Source organism: Xenopus laevis, chromosome 6S (genome assembly GCF_017654675.1).
Source record: "Xenopus laevis strain J_2021 chromosome 6S, Xenopus_laevis_v10.1, whole genome shotgun sequence".
NCBI lineage: Eukaryota > Metazoa > Chordata > Amphibia > Anura > Pipidae > Xenopus > Xenopus laevis.
The window spans coordinates 43,973,134-43,994,355 of NC_054382.1; the positions used below are offsets into that span (position 1 = coordinate 43,973,134).

The 21,222-nt window shown below is 40.6% G+C and overlaps 1 protein-coding gene across 1 annotated transcript in view; it reads left to right on the forward strand.

Annotated features, from left to right (window-relative positions):
- The first annotated feature begins 5,929 nt into the window (after positions 1 to 5,929).
- The window catches only part of nod1.S (nucleotide binding oligomerization domain containing 1 S homeolog), a 34,701-nt gene continuing 19,408 nt past the window's right edge, over positions 5,930 to 21,222 (forward strand). Inside the window, exons 1-4 of the mRNA XM_018269319.2 lie at positions 5,930 to 6,141; positions 10,172 to 10,405; positions 14,840 to 15,014; positions 17,868 to 19,671. Coding sequence (XP_018124808.1) covers positions 10,205 to 10,405; positions 14,840 to 15,014; positions 17,868 to 19,671 — 2,180 coding nt within the window. The 5' untranslated portion in view covers positions 5,930 to 6,141; positions 10,172 to 10,204. The remainder of the gene's footprint in view (positions 6,142 to 10,171; positions 10,406 to 14,839; positions 15,015 to 17,867; positions 19,672 to 21,222) is intronic.

Sequence of the window (21,222 nt, forward strand, 5' to 3'; positions counted from 1 at the left end):
GTAGCACTCCTCCAAACCAACCCATTTTTCCATTTTATGAAAAAAATAACCTACAGGAATACAGATTACCAGAAACCAAGAGTGAAAAATTATATCTGAATGATTCCCCTTTTCCTTATCATGTTTGTATGGGGGGTTTATACTGACTCATTTAATCTCTGGGAGAGTCTCAACATTGTGGGGGTATGAATGTGGGCATAAAGGATTCTAATATCAAAATCTGCCCCTGTCCCAGACTTGACAGAAAATCTGTCATAAATGTAGTCTGTCACCTATTTTATTTACAAATCCTCATATAGAACATAGACCCAATGTATAGGATTGTGTAGGTTCTGGGATTACAGCAGGGTGGTGTGTGGTTGTTGTGTCTACTTGGTGGTTAAAAATACAGGTAGGTCAAGGTGGAAAAAGATCAGGGGAGAGTCAGACTAACATACTGGCTTGTGAGGTTCTGACCTAGAGATGACAGGATCTCTGAGTTTCAGATTTACAACAGGAAGAACTAACTAAATCCATACAGCAGTGCAAAACTAGTGGACCTGTAATTCTACTCTATTACTATACATATTATAGCACAGCATGTCTACTTTTATGTAGCACTGTACCCTGAATTTTGCTGGTACAGGAAATATCTACTTCCTTATGTTACAGTGCTGGTTGGGGGCACAGGCTAAGTGCTCATATTCACAGCTGTTTTCTCCCATGGGCATCGCAGGTCCAAATGCAGTCAATTCTTCTTTAAGCGGCCATACTCACAATGACGCACGTAAGCATTATGTAATGTGAAAACAGCCATGAGTATGAGCCCTAAAAGATGAAACCTGGAAAGTTACGATTCTAAACCAAGTTAGCTGAGAACTAGCTCAGAGCTGGGGGGCTCTAGCAGCCTGAGAGAGAGAGAGCAAAGTAGAAATACACACCCTTAATATACCTGAATATATATATCCTTAAAGGGTGGTTCACCATAAGTTAACTTTTAATATTCTATAGAATGGCCAGTTCTAAACAACTTTTCAATTGGCTTCAAATGGCCAATTCTAAACAACTTTTCAGTTGGCCTTCATTATTTTTATAGTTTTTTTACCTGAATATATATATCCTTAAAGGGTGGTTCACGATAAGTTAACTTTTAATGTTCTATAGAATGGCCAGTTCTAAACAACTTTTCAATTGGCTTCAAATGGCCAATTCTAAACAACTTTTCAGTTGGTCTTCATTATTTTTATAGTTTTTTTTTAATGATTTGCCTTTTTCTTTTCATTCTTTAACTTTTAAATGCAGGTCAATGACCCCATCTTAGAAACAAATGTTCTGTAAAGCTTCAAATGTATTGGCATTGCTACTTTATATTACTCATATTTCTATTCAGGTCCTCCTCTTCATATTCCAGTCTCTTATTCAAATCTATGCATGGTTGCTAGGGTAATTCAGATCCTAGCAACCCGATTGCTGAAACGGCAAACTAAGGGTTCTTACACAGATTCATTTTTTTCTGTATTTTTAAAACACATGCTGAACATGAATAAATGCATATATATTTAATTTAAATGCTTTTTTATGCAACAGTGCAAAAGCGCCCCAAACACAACCCTCTGTTCCATAGCTGAATACACATCAAGGACAAGATAAGTCCCATCTCTGTCCTTGAAAAAATATTGGATCAATACATAAGTCTCACATATTGTTATATTATGATAAGCAAGATTTATTTTAGAGTTTTTCTGGGGAGAAGAATGTAAAAAGTAATTTCACACAATTGTTAAATGGGAGGATTGCATTCTGCCTTTCACTGTGTTTAGGCATAGAAATAAATGTTGTAGTACACATAAAAAACACTCAACTCAAGTTAAAATATTTAATATTTATTTATTTATTAACGTTAAAAAAAAATTAAAATGTCTCTTTTGATCCAGAGTAAGGCAAAAAACCCTACTTGACTTTTTTTATTTGGCACAAGAGAGGAAAAAATTCCTTCCTGATCCTAAGGGCTATGGCACATGTAGTATTTCACTCACAGTGATGCTCTCAGGGAGAAATTGTGCCTGCCTGTGACTGCACCATGTTGAAGAAATCACCAAAATGCACAATAGACCTTAATGGCAGTAGGAAAATTGCTCTGGAATTTTTTTTTTTTTAAAAACTTGAATGTAATTTGGATAACTCCCTAGTCGAATTTGAGAGTTTTGACCATAATTTTTTTTTTTAAATAATAATTCGAATTTTCAATATGACCCTTGATAAATCTGCCCCTCATTAGTCTTAAGCTGGCCACAGACGCAAAGATCTGATCGTACGAATCGAGGATTCGTACGTTTTTCGGAACGTGTGTGGAGAGTCCCGACATTTTTCGTCCGGCGGAGATCGGTCGTTTGGTCGATCGGACAGGTTAGAAAAATTCTGTCGGCTGCCGATAATATCTCTGCGTGTATTGCCGATCGTACGATTTTCAGTGGGAGACTGTCACTAGCTTTGGTTGGACATAGATATCGTACGATTGCTGTCAGGGGCAGAACATTGCTGATCTGTTCTTTTACTAATCTGACTGGTAAGACTTTGATCTGAATGGTTAGTGGCGGGTCGGGAGATGGGAAAGTCCGATCGTACGATGATTCGTATATGGCCAGCTTTATTAAACACTCTTTGATTTGATATTAGTCTTATAATACAGTATAAGAAAACGCATATTGATAGAAGTCATCTGTATTTTAAAAAAAAATTATTAAAAACAGAGTAGGTCCCTCATAAATTAGGGAAGGGATTTACCAAGCTTAATGAGCACATGGGAACTGCCACTGTTATTGGAGTGTCAACCACTGTAACCGACAGCATTTAATATCCTACTATGTGTTTCTTTAAGGTATCCTCCACTTAGATTGCAAGCACTACAGGTCAGGGATCTCCTTCCTCTTTGACACTTAGCTCTTAAATGAGTGGTTCACATTTAATTTAACTTTTAGTATGTTATAGAATGGCTAATTAATTTTTATATAATTTTTGAATTAATTGCGTTCTTCTGATTTTATTTCAGCTTTCAAACAGGGTCAATGTCCTCATCTAAAATGCTCTGTAAGGTTACAAATGTATTGTTCTGCTTTACAGTGCTGTGTACATAAGTAGTGCTATATACAGTAGTGCTTAATTCTTTGGAGTTTTGTTTATCATTGGCTGAGCTTTCAAAGTAGCAACTTTTTTAAAATATAACATGCCTTATGGAAACAGTAGTATTTCAGCAGTGACATAAAGTTTATTGGATTAACAGAAAATATGCAATATGCATCATAACAAAATTAGACAGGTGCATAAATTTGGGCACCCCAACAGAGATATTACATCAATACTTAGTTGAGCCTCCTTTTACAAATGTAACAGCCTCTAGATGCCTCCTATAGCCTTTGATGAGTGTCTGGATTCTGGATGGCGATATTTTTGACCATTCCTCCATACAAAATCTCTCCAGTTTAGTTAAATTTGATGGCTGCCGAGCATGGACAGCCTGCTTGATATCATCCCATAGATTTTCCATGATATTCTAATCAGGGGACTGTGAGGACATCAATTGAGGGCATGAATTATATAGTGCCAAGCAGCCCCCCTCAGGCACAATAAATTATATTTGCTTACCTTGCAACTGTCCCATTTTTAACAGGACAGTCCCAATTCTGACAGCTCAGAAATGTCCCAACTTTCTCTTTAATCTCCTGCACTGAACAGCCACAAAAAGAGCCCAGAACAGCCACCAGGTGCAACTAAGATAATTTTGTAACAATTTTGAGATAAGCAAATAAGTAATTGTAACAATTTAGATAAACATGTCTCTTGGGAGAAGTTAGACTCACGGATTAAAGGTCAATTCACCTTCATAAGCAAAACTGTAATAACTGAAAAAAAACCACAGAAATATGTTCAAACTTTCATAACCTGCCAAATTTTGTAAAACGAACATGGTAATTTGGGGGTAGGTGGCCACAAAAAAAGTCACCGCGCTATGTCTGGCAACTTTCTGTTGTACCCCTTTTTATTTACAAAATGTTGGGAGGTATGCAGAGAGCCCAGAAAGGCAGGTGCACTTGGATACATTTGTAACAATTTAAGATAAGCAAAGAAACAATTATAACAATTTAAGATAAGCAGGTCCAGGGCCGGAACTAGGGGTAGAAAGAAGAGGCGCCTGCATAGGGCACAACAATGTAGGGGTGCTGGCAGGTGCCTGTTCAAGATTCTTCTGCCTACCCCTAGTTTAGATTCGCTCCTGTCTGCAGCTCTCGCCTATCCCTGTTACTTGTCCCTCTATCACTCACCTCCAGGGTCGGAACTAGGGGTAGGCAAAGTAGGTGCCTGCCTAGGGCGCAATCATGGGGGGGCGGACTTTTAAGGGGTAACTGTTTTTTTTTCAAATACACCTTTATTTTTTTGTATATATTACAACTCCATGGCCGTGTGTGATCACTTTATTATAATTTTGTAGCGTAGTGGCGGCGGCGGCAGACCGGGAGTGCTCCCCAGTCACCGCCGGATTTCATTTCTGGGCGCCCCTAGGCCGCGCGTTCCGACCAGGCGGCTGCGCGGTCCTAGCGCCCGCCTTCCCAGCGTGCCGGCGAAAAAACGCTGGCGCAGCTGGTGTAGTTGAACGGGGACGCGAACGTCCCCATAATGCCCTATTTTTTTGCCGCCCTAGGCCCGGGCCTATGCGGCCTTGCCGCAAATCCGGGCCTGTCCCCAGTCCAACACCTCCCTCTTACTTGCTGGAGACGGCGTCTCCTGCTGGCTGCTGCGCTTCTTCTTAATGTGCTGTGGTGCATGCGCTGTAGGAAGCGGCTGTCCTCAGCCTTCCGTCTTCAACCTTCAGCCCTCAGGCTTCTGCCTTCATCCCTCAGATCTCTCTTTTCAGCCGACAGTTAGCGGAAGTCTGAGGGCTGATGGCTGAAGACTGAAGGCTGAGGGCGGAAGACTGAGGGCAGAAGACTGAGGGAGGAGTTAGCATGACTGACGGCTGAGAAGGGAGGGTACAGGACGGAGATGTGAGTGCAGATTTGGACGATGAGTGAAGGTAAAAGCACTCAATGCGCCATTCAGAAGGCATAGGACATCGCAGGAAGGACGGGTATTTAGCTGCTGGATATCCTAAAATGCGATCCGTACACCCAGCCCGTCACTCCTTGCCCTGTGATTGAGCGCCATCGCTAACAGTCAGAACAGGGAATGGTCAGGAATGATCCACAATGGCTGGAAGCAGAGGCGGGGGCATGATGCAAAGAGAGAATGCGAGTTTTGCCTTCAGAGTGACTGAGTGATGCAGTTCTGTTGCAGTTCTGCTCAATAAAAATTATGTGGAGACGCACTGAATGGCTTATGTGGGGGAACCATACAGCAGCCCCTCTGGCATTTGCCAGAACCCACAGATTGCCAGTCCGGGTCTGCCTGGCGCCCCCGGTCGGCTTGGCCCGGACATGAGCAGGTGTCTTGGGGAGACTGTCTGAAGTCACAACTAAAGGGCAGCTTAAAGAGCAATTCACTTTCATTAGCAAAACTGTAATAACTGTAATCTCCAGAAATGTGTTCAAACGTCTTATAACCTGCCAAATTTTGTAAAAAAAAGATGTGATACTTAGGGGATGTGGCTATAATTGATCAAATATGCCCGCCAAATCTATTTCTATTTTGCAACTGTCTGTTGGGAGGTATCAGGTATGTACTTGTTGATGGCAATTTATAGCAGCCCCTGTGGCATTTACCAGAATCCAGTCCGGGCGTGCCATTAACTCACAATGTAAGCACATTGATCTAAATACATCCCTACCGTTCAATGTATATGAAAAACTTTGTACCAAAAAAAACCAAACCCTCAAACAAGCACAAAATACCAAGAACTTGTATTGCGCCACACACGCCTCCCATGTATAGGGAAGAGCACATAGTGGGCGGAGTCACCGCGAGACGCGGATATGGGAAGCCTGTAGTCAGTGTGTGACAGGGTGTTAGCGCTATACAGTGGCAGGAATTTCTTAGAAGGCGCTAATTAATAGCTGCTACACAGAGCCACAGAGAACCTGCCAGAGCGGGGGAGGCCTATCCGCCTTTCTTACATCGTTGCTGGGACAGTGCGAAAATCACCTGAGCGCCTATTGGCAGTACTAACCAAAGGTAATAGTGATGCGTCGCAAGGCGGAGAGACCATGTGTGTGATTTATGTGCTTGTGTAGGGCGTGCTGCTGCCTTATAGCTGGAGGAACGTCCCAGAATTCAGACAACTACAGTGGCCATTGTTCCTCGAGAGCTGCCAGGTGCTTGATCAAAGGTGTCCGGCCACACTCCTCGGTGCAAACAATCCAGGGGCACCTTAGCAACGCTTGGGGGGCTGTCCAGTTGCAGTTGGTCTGCTTAGACAGATATCTGGGGCACACACTCTTTATGCCATTGCTAAATAAGTGAATATCTGCTACTTTACAGGACAGTATGTGACTGTGTAAAATAATATGATACCCCTTTCCTCTCCCCCCATGGCAATTTTTGCAAACAAAGGGGTTTGATGAAAAAATTGGTTCAGTATCACTGGAACCAGCAAGATACAAAGGTATGGCAGCCTCCATGCTGTGGGCAACAGCAGATCCCAGCAGCTTTCCTAAATTGAGCATCGAGTAGGATTTTGAAAGTTATAGTTCTGCAACATTTGTAGGGTCATTCATATTGGTAACTGGCACCAAGCACTTGAAGCTGAACCGAATTGCACAAGTATGCAAATACTTCTAGTGACAGTAATATAGAATCACCAGACGTTGGGGTGAAAATTGTCACAATCACAGAGTAAAGTGGGTGTTAACTGTCATTTGAACAATTTGCAGCTTCAGAGGAATATCAGTACATCAGAGAGCTCCCAAATAAACAACATGTTTTCCTAATATGACGTATAGACTGTCGGTATGCTGTATGTGTGCCCAAAAGACACTGCTGCAATTAAAACGCTATTAGCATTACAGGGGGCGTTCACCTTTGATTTAACTTCTAGTATGTTGTAGGGAGTTATATTCTGAGACAATTTGAAATTGGTTTTCATTCTTTATTATTTGTGGTTTTTGAGTTATTTAGCTTTTTATTCGGCGGCTCATTGATTTGAATAAGAGGCTGGAATAAGAAAAGGAGAGTCCTGAATAGAAAGAAGAGTAATAAAAAGTAGCAAAAACAATACATTTGTAGCCATACAAACCATTATTTTATAGATCAGTGACCCCACATTTTGAAGGCCGGAAAGAGTCAGCGGAAAAAGGCAAATGATTAAGAAACTATAAAAAATAAATAATGAAGACCAATTGTAAATTTTCATAGAACTGGCCATTCTATAACATACTTAACTTAAAGGAATAGTTCAGTGTGTAAATAAAATCTGTGTAAATAGATAGGCTGTGCAAAATAAAAAATGTTTCTAATATAGTTAGTTAGCCAAATATGTAATATATAAAGGCTGGAGTGAACAGATATCTAATAAAACAGCCAGAATCCAACTTCCTGCTTTTCAGCTCTATAACTCTGAGTTAGTCAGCGACTTGAAGGGGGGCCACATGGTACATTTCTGTTCAGTGAGTTTGCAATTGATCCTCAGCATTCAGCTCAGATTCAAAAGCAACAGAAATGACCCATGTGGCCCCCCTCATGTCTCTGATTGGTTACTGCCTGGCAGTGTCGGACTGGCCCGGCGGGACACCGGGAAAATACCCGGTGGGCCCCGACCCTCGTGGGCCCCCGCCGGGCCAGACCCCCTCTCCGATATTTACATTTTTGGGGGGGGCCGTTCATGTATGCGCACTGAGCGGTGCCTTCACACAGTCGGCACATCACAGTAGGGGGCCGGGGGGCTGGAGGGGGGCCCTGGACCAGAAGTTCCGGTGGGCCCCGGGCCCCCCAGTCCGACCCTGCGGCCTGGTAACCAGGGTAACCAGTCAGTGTAAACCGAGAGAGCTGAAAAGCAGGAAGTAGTGTTCAGACTGACATGTTATAAATCAAATCACTCCAGCCTTTATACATTACATTTTTGGCTAACTAACTATATTAGAAACATTTTTTATTTTGCACAGCCAATCTATTTACCCAGTTTTTATTTTTACACTGTACAATTCCTTTAAAGGGGAACTGTTCCTTTAAAATGTGAATAAAGACTTTTTTTTCTAGAGGTTATTCTGCTTTTATACAGTATGCAGTTGTCGAACAAGTTTTTCTTGACAGTGCCATGACTGCATACACTGTCCCGTGTCCTAGCAATAGGAATGTTATCACTAGTGTCAACAGACAGTTACCATGTATGATTTCTATTGGGTCCTTGCTAGTGTGGGCTGTTGTTTCTGTGCTGCAAGCACCATATACTGATAAGGAGCATGTATCCACCAAACCATGTATGCAGATTAAAAGGAGATTAATATAGATTAAAATGTTTCAGTAGGGAGGTCAACAATTATGTAAAACAAAAAACTATGACTGACATGATTTTGATTAGTAGGCTTTTACTTTGCCTTCTTCTGCCTCAGCATCAGCTCTATGGAAAAGACTTACTGGGGATAATTCTAATCCGGGGCTGGGGAACTAGGCGTATGCAGAAGAGTCACGTGTCTAGGGCACAATGGTGGGAATTGGGGGGGGCGTCTGACATGTACCTCTTCTGTAGCCTATCCCTAGCCCGGGATCTTGTCCCCTACCATCAGCAAGTAGTACACCTCCCCCATCTGTCTCTTGTTTGTGCAGGGGGCAAGGAGACGGGGTTGCAGCACTTCTAATCCCAGTCTGCCCTCAATTGACTCCACACGGTATGCTTCTGAATAGACTCCATAATTAAAACACTTTTGCTTTCTGTATGACTTCTGTATGTTTTTCCCCATTCTGTGGCTTTTCACATTATTCAGTCACTATTTATGGGAAATAATTTTGCAGCCTAAACCCCATTTCTATGAAATGATACTTCCTCACATTTTACTCTGTTCTCTGTTTTTCTAACAAATTTCTCGTGTTGAGAAATATTATTCTTCCTCTATCAGTCATCAGATGCCTCTCAAATTAAAGTCAAATGACGGTTCTTGGATATTTGCATTTAAAGCCCTACTGGGTAATCCACGGCTCACATAGTTACAGATAAAGAACAGAGCAGAAGACTGTACTAGGCGGTAGCTCCAGGGTTCCCTCAGCCCCCTGTGTCAATAGGAGCAGCACACTTGAAGCACACAAGTCACTTTCACACCAAACATCAAAATCAGCGCCAATTGGGTCAGGTGCAAATCTCTGTGAAACTGCAACAGTGCTGGAATTCTGCTAAACAATGCTACTAAAAAACATGGTGATTACGCTCAAAACAGCTCTTTGCTCACTGCACTTGCAGTTGTAAATGATCCATATTGTCTATTTACAAAATAATTATTCACGCACAAACATACTTCCATTACGGGAATTTTGGGTTCAACGAGAAGGAAAGGTAAAAATCAAGTAAGCTTTATCAGAAAGGTCTATATAAATACACTTTAAAAATAATGCTGCTCTGAGTCCTCTGTCAAAAGAAACACAACATTTCTTTCCTTCAATTGTGTACACATGGGCTTCTGTATCAGACTTCCTTGTTTCAGCTTAAACCTCCCAGGCTAGGGCTTTAGCATGCTCAGTTTGTTCCTCTCCTCCTCCCTTCTCCCTAATCCTTCACATTTTACTTTCTTAGATTTTATCTTATTTACCCTAGCAATTAGGCAGTAGCTATGAAATCGGTAGAAAATGAATTGTAGTGGCAATGAATAGAAATATACACAGTAATAATAAGAACAATGTGTTTGGGTCAGTGTCAACCAGTTGCCATCTTTTTGGGCTGCATCCTAATGCACCCTCTTGTAAGGATCCTCCGTTAATGTATGATTGTTGCATTATACAAATCTTTCTAGTTCTGAAAACGAAATTGCACAAAATCCATCATTCTAAAGTTTAATTAAAGTAACATTTTACACTGTAAAAATTGTGTAGCATTAGTGTGGATGATTGTCATTGGAGAAACATCTTGCAGGACTAGTTAATTTGGGATGTTTACTTTAAAGGGTTTCGGAACAGAAACTATTTTTAGAAATTTTACAGTATATCTGTTCAACTTTTGGAATGTTCCATTTGCTATTCTTTTAATACACTATTTTCTTTTTTACTGTTTTGATATCTGAAGGTTCTGTGCATGTGATGGTACTACAATGGCCGTATGTTATGCCAGACTTGTTTGACAATGGAAGACAAGCGCCCCATCCGTCAATCTCATGTCCATTCAGTTAGGACAAGCCGAGAAGAACTAGTAAACAAAATAAAAAATAGCAAGTGTCTTCTAGAGAACTTGACAGAACATGGATTCTTTTCCACTGAAGATGCAGAGATTGTTATGCAGTTTTCAACACAGTCTGATAGGGTAAGCAGTGTTTTCAAACTGTAATGTGCTCTTTATCAGCAAACAGCTCTCTGTATATCATTTGTATGATATTGTATCTTGACTCATAGGAAATATGTCTTCTCTTAAAATAAGCTATGTATTTTTGTTTATTTCCTCAAATAGAAAAGAATAGAGGCACATATTTTTTTTTATAGTCTTTATTTTGTTTTAAAGGGGAAGAGGAGATTACCAGAACAAAATTAATTAACAGAAAAGAAAACATGGTTCACAATTGAACATTGTAATTGTATTATGGTTCTTGCTGAGGAGGCCATCTTAGGGGTCCAGGGGCCAACGTTCATTATACAGCATCATACATACATGTCATGTTATGGACTGTACTGTCCAGTCACCTTTCCAGGCTACCTAGTTCGCGTATTTATCATGCATCAGGGAGCTCTATCAGATTAACATCCAGCCATGGGCTCCATATTTTATCAAATTTATCCAGGCACCCCCTAGCCATGTAAGTAAGTTTTATGGAAGGGAGAATTTTGTTGATTAGGTTCACCCATTGGGTAACAGTGGGAGTGTTGGTACCCATCCAGTTCATTATCACCAGTTTTTTGGCATAGTACATAGTGACACGCATAAGTGTTCTGGTTTTGTTAAGGGGCATTAGCTCCTCCACCAGGCCCAGCAGTCAGGTCTCTGGAAGTGCCATATTCTCGGCTAAGTACCTCATCACTTCCCTCCAGAAACTATGTATTGGGGGGCATTGCGATGCCAGGTGAAGGAAGGATCTCGGGCACCTGGGCTCTGTTACTCTTCCCATTTTTTGAAGCTTTATTGGGGTGATGTACAACTGGTGGATAAATTGGCAGGGAAATCAGATCTCCATAGAGCGAGTCAATGGCCTCCTTCCACTGCTCCTCATTGAGGGCTGAGATTGCCTGTTGCCAGCACCTCTGGACTCAGGTAAATGGTGATGGGATTGTGCCTATGAGTACCTGATATAGTCTGGATGTCAGTTTTGCCCGCCTGGGGTCATGCAATATTAGCTCCATTGGAGTGGTATTGTATGCCACCTCCAAGGTGGAGAACTGGGCTTATAAGGCATGATGGAGTTGGAGATATCTATAGAGCTGTAGTTTTGGCTCATTAAGTTGTTGATGTGTGGGAAATGCCTGGTCTGCCAAAACGTCTTCTAAGAATTTGAGACCCCTTACTGGCCAGTCTTGTAGGATTTAAGATGGGGTAGATTAGGGTTCCTCCAGAGTGGCAAGAAAGGGGAAATTATAGGCGGCGCATGGGCAATATAGGTACATGCGATTTTCCACACTCTAAATGGCGTGGATTTCATGGTTGGGTAGTCTTTGTAATCGCTCAGCTGCCTGTATGGCATATTCTTAATTGCCTCTAAGGAGCCCAGCCTGGAGGCCAAGAGTAGCAGAGTGGGATCCTCAGTATCACTATGAAACCAGCTATATATATGGTGAAGTTGGCTAGCCAGAATATTGAAGTGTAGTTGGGGTAGGGCCAGACCACCTTTATCAGGCGGGGCTGTTACACGGGCATCTGAAAAAAAAAGAGAAATGTGTAGATGGCAAAATGACATGCACATTTCATATGCAGATCTAACAGCCACTAAATTGCTTTGTAAATAACTTATTTTATATGGGGGACAGTGGTGTAAAAAGGGTAATTGATTTGCACATATTTTGCATGTTTGTGTTTAACTTAAAGATAAATGATCAAAAAATGAAATAAAAACATTGACAACATATTGCATTGTACTGTGTTAATATATTCATCTAATGGAAGTTATTTGTAGCTTTGTGTTGGACAACTGCATCTTCTAGCTTTTTTCCTCCTCACAGGCACCACTGACACCACCACTCCCACTAACCCACCCTCCTTCCCGCTTGATTTCCCCACTCCCGCTTCACAGTCCGTGCCTTCCCCCTGTGGGGTCTGCTTCCTCTTTAGTTAGGCCACTACATATATCATTGCATTTTCCAATTTGTGTTAATTACTTTATTATCAAAATTCATATATACTATTCATGGGAGGCCCATTTATCAAAGTCTAAATTTTCCCAATAATTTCCTGTGCGGGAAAAAACATGAAAAATTGGAATCGTGCAAATTTTTCTGCACAAAAACTCAGACTTTCTCGGATTTTTGCACAAAACCCAGTGCAGATCAAGATATCTTCAGGACTTCTCCCAATGACTTATATGCAACCTTGGAAGTTCTGAGATGGCTGATTTTCTAATTCTGAGTTTTTCCATGCTCGGGGTATAATAATTCCCGAAAAAATTTGAGGTTTTTTTTCCCCACTAAAAATTTGGATTTTATAGTTTTTGGCATTCGGACTTTGTCTATTGCAACAATTATATGTGACGCTAAAAAAAATCCATATTTGTTTTTACGTTTGGTAAACTTAATTACAGATATTGAATGACTAAGACCATTAATGAATATGTACACTGGTGTAGGGCACTCAGAACTGCAGCTACCTCTAGACATTTATACTTCACAGTCACATCACTTATTACAGTTGATGGGGAGCCCCTTGCAGATATACTTTTATTTGATGGCATTGAAAGTTAGTGATCTCTTCAGTAAGACCCATTCTGCTGCTCTGGGTAACTTCAAACCTCCCAAGTGTCCCGGATTAGGCAGGACAGTCCCGATTTTACCTGCCTGTCCCACCGTCCCGGATAGCAGGTGAAGATGTCCCGCTTCTTGCTCTGCCCCGGCGTCTGCCTCTGCTTCTGCCTCTGCCTCGCCCCCATCCTCTCCGCTGCTCGTAACTCATGCTTCACAGCCAGGGCAGCCATCAGGGGGGGACAGGGGGGAGAGTTGTAGGGGGCCCCGAGGGTAAGGGGGGCCCCGGCCACGCCACACTTACTTGATTAGCCAGGCACCCATCTTTCTGAGAACTGCTGACTTCAGGAAGACATGGACGTTTAAGGGGCCCTGGCCACCAATTTTCTTATAATGTGGGGGGGGGGGCTGCCCACCAATTTTTTTTTCTCCTATGGGGTCCTAGCCACCAATATTTTTAATGGGGGGGCCCTGGCCACAAATGTTTTTTTATGGTGGGCCCTGACCACCAATATCTTTTTATTTTTTATTAACATGTGGGAACCCTAGCCACCAATATTTTTTTTGTTTTTTTACTGTGTGGTGGGGAGGGCGGACCTGTCGTGCACATTTTGAATAAATGAATCACTGAATCAGCAAATTGGTTCTCCAGAGTCCTATCTCTGAATTGTGAAAGTCTGCAGGTCTTGCGGTGCCTAAACTCTGAAGTTGAACCCTCCATTATAACGAAAAGGATCTCATCATCCATAAGATTATACCTTTGGACCTGTAGGTGGGGCTTGCGGTGGGCGCAGCCCAGGGGGCCCAGGAAATTTTGTCGTACGGGGCCCAGCAATTTCTGATGGCGGTCCTGTTCACAGCAGGCCCAGACTGACCATCATCTGTTTGTTCGTGCGGCCGCTCTATATCTTGTGTAAGTGGGCTGCTTCCTGATAGATCCGGCTTCCGGCGCTCCACCATCCTATCTACCACTGTGGCTCCGTCCCTCCCACTCCTCTGTGTGCTCATGCTGCTGCTGCCTGCCGTGCTGCATGTGTCCCAGCTGATATGTTCCTTAGCTGGTATGTACATTTTTTTAACATTTCCCCTGCAGATGTGCTGTAGTGTATATCAGCCATGTAGAGAAATATGGACAAGCAGGTTGCAGATTTGCTGGAGGTGCATAATCACAAGTGCTCTAAACATGTTAAAGATGTTTTTATGTCCCTTTCCTGCTTGCTACAAAATGAAAACCAAGATGAAATAAATATTTATATAAAAACTGATAATATGAATTTAATGCTATAAATTAATTGCTACATATGAAATTTGATAAATGAATTTTGTACATGGTTTTATATATATTGTGTGATGAAATAAAAAACCTCAATTAATTTAAATCAATTAACTCCATTTTAATAATTAATGATTATTATATTTCATTAAGAAGAAATTTACAAGAGTGCGACTTAAGGGACCATTTTTCATTTCAACCTATTACAGAATTAGGTTTCCTTCCTTCCACTTTTCCTTTGTTTACAAAATGTGATTGACTTGCATCTTGCATCAGAACATATTGGTTTTCTGTCATCTGACATACAGACTTGTGCAGCAGCAGATATGGCCAGAAACTGCTTCTTATAAAGTTGTAGGTAGCAGCTTGTAAGTGTCATTAGTGCATTGCTGAACATGGTAATTAGGGGGTGTGGCCACAAAAATGGGCATGGCCACAACTTTTTGTCCCTCTTTTGAATTCTGAAATGTTGGGAGGTATGTAACTTAGCATGGGTAACTGCTTGGAACGTTGTTCTTTGGGTTAGATGGGTTGTTTAGGTAATGCTAATAGTCCCATCTCTCACTAAAGATTTCTTCTTTTTCACAGGTTCGGCAGATTCTCGACCTTGTGGAAAGTAAAGGAGAGGAAGTTTCAGAATATTTCATAAGTGTCCTTCAAAGAATACCAGAAGCTTATTTTAATTTGAAGCCATGGTTAGAGGAAATTCACTTTGAGGCTTCTGAAAAAATACTTTGTTTAACTGTTAAAAACAATGACCCAGGTGTGTCTTTATTTGCATTTTGGCAATATTCCTCCCAGAGTCTCTAAAGAAAAGTCTGTGTCTTTGATTCAACCATTATATACAACGTCTGTGGACACTAAGGGGCAGATTTTCGAAGTGAAAATTCGAATAAAAAAAAATAGAATTTTGAGCTTATTTTGTTTACTTAGACTAGGGAATAGTCCAAATTTGATTGAAATTTAAAAAAAAGTTGAAAGTTGAAAAAAGTTTGAATGTACTGTATTTTTAAAGATTCGACTTCGGCCATTCGCAATCAAAAACCTGCTGAATTGCTGCTTTAGCCTATGTGGGATCTCCTAGAACCTATTTGGAGTCAATTGGTGGACTTTGAGAAATCAAAGTTTTCTTTGGGAATTTGATCGTATACGCTATTACTTAGATTCGTACAATTTGAATTCGAAAATGGACCTGTTCAATCGAAAACTGACCTATTCGGTCAAAAATAAAACTTCAATTCGATAAATCTGCCCCATAGGCACTAAAAAGTGAATATTGATACAGGTATGGAATCTGTTATCCAGAAACCCATTACGGTAAGGCCGTCGCCAATAGACTCCATTTTATCCAAACAATTCAAATTTTTAAAAATTATTTCCTTATTCTCTGTAATAATAAAACGGTACCTTGTACTTGATCCAAACTAAGATATAATTAATCCTGATTGGAAGCTTGACCAGACTATTGAGTTTTTTGTTAATGTTTACATGATTTTCTAGGTAGAATTAAGGTATGAAGATCAAAATTACGGAAAACCCAGAGCATTCTGGATAACAGGTCCCATACCTATATTGCATAAATTTCTTTATCATGAGAAAACCAGTCAAGGGTAAAATGTTGCTGATTTGGATGGCCAAAAGTAATTTGTTTATAAGACTTTGGAAATACCAGGTATTGATTATTTTGAAATGCATATTGCTTCGAATTTGTTATTGTTATCCTTTATTTATATTGTGCTGTCAACCATATATCATCTGCCCCACCTCTATGCCTGAGGCATAGAGGTGGCGCAGTCAATAACTTTCACTTTCCATTCAGCAATTCCTACATGTCACTGTTCTTCTCCCTTTGCCCCTTCCCTCCTCAGACTCTATAATTGTCTAGGGCAATGCACATAGGCATTAGGTGCATACACAACATTTTGGGGTGATACACAATTTATCTTAATAACAATGTCCACAAAATGGCTCCTGCCTGTGTGTAATTCCAAGACTGAAGGAAACAAAATGTAAATATAGTGTAAGTAAAGTTTATTTTGTTCAACTAACACGATAGAATATAATTTTGAATTATTTCTTAGGGTGACAGGTCCCCTTTAATATGAGCTTCCTTAAGCTTTGCAGACATGCTGGCTTTAGTACAGGGTACCTATTTACTTGTTTTCCCAGCGATATACTGCCTGCCTCCTTTTTCCAGTTTTACATTTTCCCGAGATTCATGCTGATTCTTCGTGATCCCATACAGACAAGCATTGTTTTTTTTCCCCCAGTTTTCCCAGAATTTACAGCGTTTTGATGCCACCACATGGAAAACATAAAATCCAGGTTCTACTGTATTTTAATGGCACTTAATGGGAATGTTGACCACTTGCTGTTTTATATTTTAAATCAGAGTACAGTCTGCCAAGGGAAGCCTGTAACATAGTAACATAGTAACATAGTAAGTAAGGTTGAAAAAAGACACATGTCCATCGAGTTCAACCTTTTTTTTTTTTTTTTTGTTTATTAACTACCTGCCAGTTGATCCAGAGGAAGGCAAAAAAAAAACCCATCTGAAGCCTCTCCAATTTGCCTCAGAGGGGGAAAAATTCCTTCCTGACTCCAAAATGGCAATCGGACTAGTCCCTGGATCAACTTGGACTATGAGCTATTTCCCATAACCCTGTATTCCCTAAAGGTGGCCATACACGGGCCGATAAAAGCTGCCGACAGACCGTGTCGGCAGCTTATTGGCCCGTGTATGGGGGCCCCCGACGGGCTTCCCCGATCGAGATCTGGCCGAAAGTCGGCCAGATCTCGATCGGATGGGATTAAAAATCCCGTCGGATCGCGGCCGCATCTGTTCGTTGATGCGGTCCCGCGATCCGACCGCCGTTTGGCGAACGCTAGGATCCGATCGTTGGGCCCTAGGGCCCACGATCGGATCAGCCCGATATTGCCCACCTCAAGGTGGGCATATCGGAGGGAGATCCGCTTGTTTGGCGACATCGCCAAACGAGCGGATCTATCCGTGTATGGCCACCTTTACTTGCTAAAAAGCCATCCAACCCCTTCTTAAAGCTATCTAATGTATCAGCCTGTACAACTGATTCAGGGAGAGAATTCCACATCTTCACAGCTCTCACTGTAAAAAACCCCTTCCGAATATTTAGGCGGAACCTCTTTTCTTCTAATCGGAATGGGTGACCTCGTGTCAGCTGGAAAGACCTACTGGTAAATAAAGCATTAGAGAGATTGTTATATGATCCCCTTATATATTTATACATAGTCATCATATCACCCCTTAAGCGCCTCTTCTCCAGCGTGAACATCCCCAATTTGGCCAGTCTTTCCTCATAGCCTGTGCAAGGTTAAAAAAAAAATTATGACATGGAGCTGCTGTAGGCGTGACTGGTGCATTTTTTTTATTTAGAAAAGGAGCCCCGGCCTGGGGAAAAATTCAGTTCACATATTGGTACTGTCATCTCATTTACATGCAGGGTATGTGTTCTTACATCACTGTTTTACCCATTTTGGAAAATTTAATTTAGGTTAGTTTTATTGTTGTCTTTAACTTTCTTAAATAGTTATTTTTAAACTATTCATCATTGTTAATTTTGTTATTTATTTCTCATAGTTACAGTTTTTAGCAGAAAACTAAAATGCGAGCTGTGTTGTGATGTGAAATATATAAAATCTTACACGGAGAGAGAAGAGATGATGCTTCAGGAAACATATGTCAATGGGATAATGGAACTGATTAGTGCAGCAAATGAGAATATGGGAAGAATGGAAGATCTCAGCACTTTGTTTGATGGCAATGGAGTAATTAATGAAGATGGGGAAACAATCTTTGTCTTTGGTGATGCAGGCATGGGAAAGACCCTGTTGATACAAAAACTGCAAAACATGTGGGCCAAAGGAGACCACTTTTGTGACATTAAATTCTTATTTAGGTTTAGGTGCAGGACGTTTAGCTTGTTCAAAAAGAGCACTTTAATAACCCTAGAAGACCTTCTCTTCAAGTACAATTGCAACCCTGACCATGATCCAGAGGAAGTGTATAGATATATGCTTCACTTTCCAGAAACTGTGTTGTTTACTTTTGATGGCTTCGATGAAATACATTCTGATTTTGACTTGAATAGCATTCCAGAGGTCTCCTCGCCATTTACTCCCACCCACCCAGTGGTCTTGCTTTCTCAACTGCTGAGTGGAAAACTGTTAAAAGGGTCCAAGAAAGTTTTGACAGCCAGAACAGCAAACCAAGTCCCCAGAAATATAATCCGTAAGAAAATAATGCTCAGGGGCTTCTCCACAGAAAACCTACATGCATACACAAGTTTATTTTTTAAGGAACCTGAGATTCACAAGCGTGTGATAGACCACCTCAAAGCAAATCACAATTTCAGTAGCTTGTGTTCAATACCCCTTTTTTGCTGGATTATTTTCAAGTCCTATGAACACTTTCACTCTAATAATGACTTTCAAGAATTTTCAAGCAGCTCAGTAACATTAACAGACATATTTTTACTTATTAGTGAAGTTTACATGAATCTGTCAAGTAATGTATTTTCCCTTAAGGGAGCCAGTAGAAGCCAATCAGAGACTTTTAAAAAAGGCAAGGACACATTATTGTCGGTTGGTAGGCTTGCTTACTATGGAATGGAAAAATCCATGTTTGTCTTTGATCATGATGCAGTCACCTCTGTAAGTATATCTGAAAATGATCTCAAACTGGGTTTCCTCAGAACAGTGAAAGAATACAGTGAACTAGGTGATCATTCATCTTTTGAATTTTTTCATATGACCCTGCAGTCCTTTTTTACTGCCTTGTTTCTTGTGATTGATGACAAAACTAGCAGTGCAGAACTGTTAAAATATTTCAGCCAGTGCACTTACACAGTAGATAGAGAACTTGCCAATTCTCCTTGGTCATGTATATGTGCACGTAGAGACATCAAAGGAGATCCCTTCAAGAATAATGACCACCTGCAATTTATCAATCTTTTTCTCTGTGGCTTGCTCTCTAAACCAAAACAGAACCTTTTAAAGGATGTGGTGCACCCATCAATACTTAAGATGAAAAGAAAAGCATTGAAGCAGAAACTGTACCAAAGTGTTAAATCCCACTTAAAAAGCCTACCCCGCTCCCCATATCTGGAATACAACCGTGTACACGCACTAACCCACTTTATTTGGATGGCACGGTGCATTTGTGAAACACAGAGTGAGAAAGTGGGAAAACTAGCAGCCAAAGGCATATGCGCAGACTATATTAAGCTAAGTTTCTGTGGAGCATCGTCATCTGATTGTGGTGCCATCTCATTTGTGCTAAATCATTACCACAAAAAGTTTGCTTTGGAACTAGACAATAACAACATAAATGATTATGGGGTGAAAGAACTTATTCCATGTTTCAACAAGCTCACTGTGATCAGGTGAGGTATTAGTAAATTAACATTTAGAAAGGTATTGATTGGCAGTTAAGTCTTCATTTGAAAATGAAAATACAAATAGCTCTCAAGAAACTTTAGTTTACTTGAGATGCTGTGTAAAACATGATTTAATAAATAAAAGAAGCTGTGTATTATTACTATATTGTCAATTTAGAGGATGCCAAGTATTTTCTATTTAGAGCTTTTGTCCCCCTTCTGCTTCTTCCAAACAATTGACTTGCACTTTCTCAAATCAGATTATAACATCAATGTTTAGGTCCCTGAATGTTTCTCCTGCAACTTAAGCTGTTCGTGTTGTTATTTAGTTTGTCCATTTCATTTAAAGGAAAACTAAAGCTTAGCTAACGAATTATGCTAGAAATGTTGTACATTATGTTTTGGGCATTTGTACCAGCCCAAGGCAACCACAGCCCTTTAGCAGAGATCTGTGCCTCCAAATATGCCCCAGTAGCTCCCCATCTTCTTCTCTGCTGATTCGCTGCACAAGCTCTGTGCTGTGTCAGTTACTGAGGGACCAACTTAAATATAAAGTACACATAGAATATAAATGTCACAATATAAAGCTGGTTAGAAATTAATACAGATAATTACTACATGGCAGCACAGAAACCAGTGCAACTAGCATCAGAAGCTAATAATCATCCCTGTAGCATCAGCTACAGTCATATGAAAAAGTTTGGGATCCCCTCTTAATTCTTTGGAGATTTGTTTAAAATTGGCTGAGCTTTCAAAGTAGCAACTTTCTTTTAATATATAACATGCCTTATGGAAACAGTAGTATTTCAGCAGTGACATAAAGTTTATTGGATTAACAGAAAATATGCAATATGCATCATAACAAAATTAGACAGGTGCGTAAATTTGGGCACCCCAACAGAGATATTACATCAATACTTAGTTGAGTCTTCTTTTGCAAATGTAACAACCTCTATACGCCTCCTATAGCCTTTAAAGAGTGTCTGGATTCTGGATGGCTGTATTTTTGACCATTCCTCCATACAAAATCTCTCCAGTTCAGTTAAATTTGATGGCTGCCGAGCATGGACAGCCTGCTTCAAATATCCCATAGATTTTCAATGATATTCAAGTCGGGGGACTGTGACCGCCATTATAGAATATTGTATTTCTCCCTCTGCAAAAATGTCTTTGTAGATTTCGAAGTGTGTTTAGGGTCATTGTCTTGTTGGAATATCCAACCCCTGCGTAACTTTAACTTTGTGACTGATGCTTGAATATTATCCTGAAGAATTTGTTGATATTGGGTTGAATTCATCCGACCCTCAACTTTAACAAGGGTCCAGTCCCTGAAATAGTCACACAGCCCCACAGTATGATGGAACCTCCACCAAATTTGACAGTAGGTAGCAGGTGTTTTTCTTGGAATGCAGTGTTCTTCTTCCACCTTGCAAAGTGGTTTTTGTTATGACCAAATAACTAAATTTTTGTCTTATCAGTCCAAAGCACTTTGTTCCAAAATGCTTGTCTAAATTAGCTTTTGCATACAACAAGCCACCACCCTGTCATACAGATGTT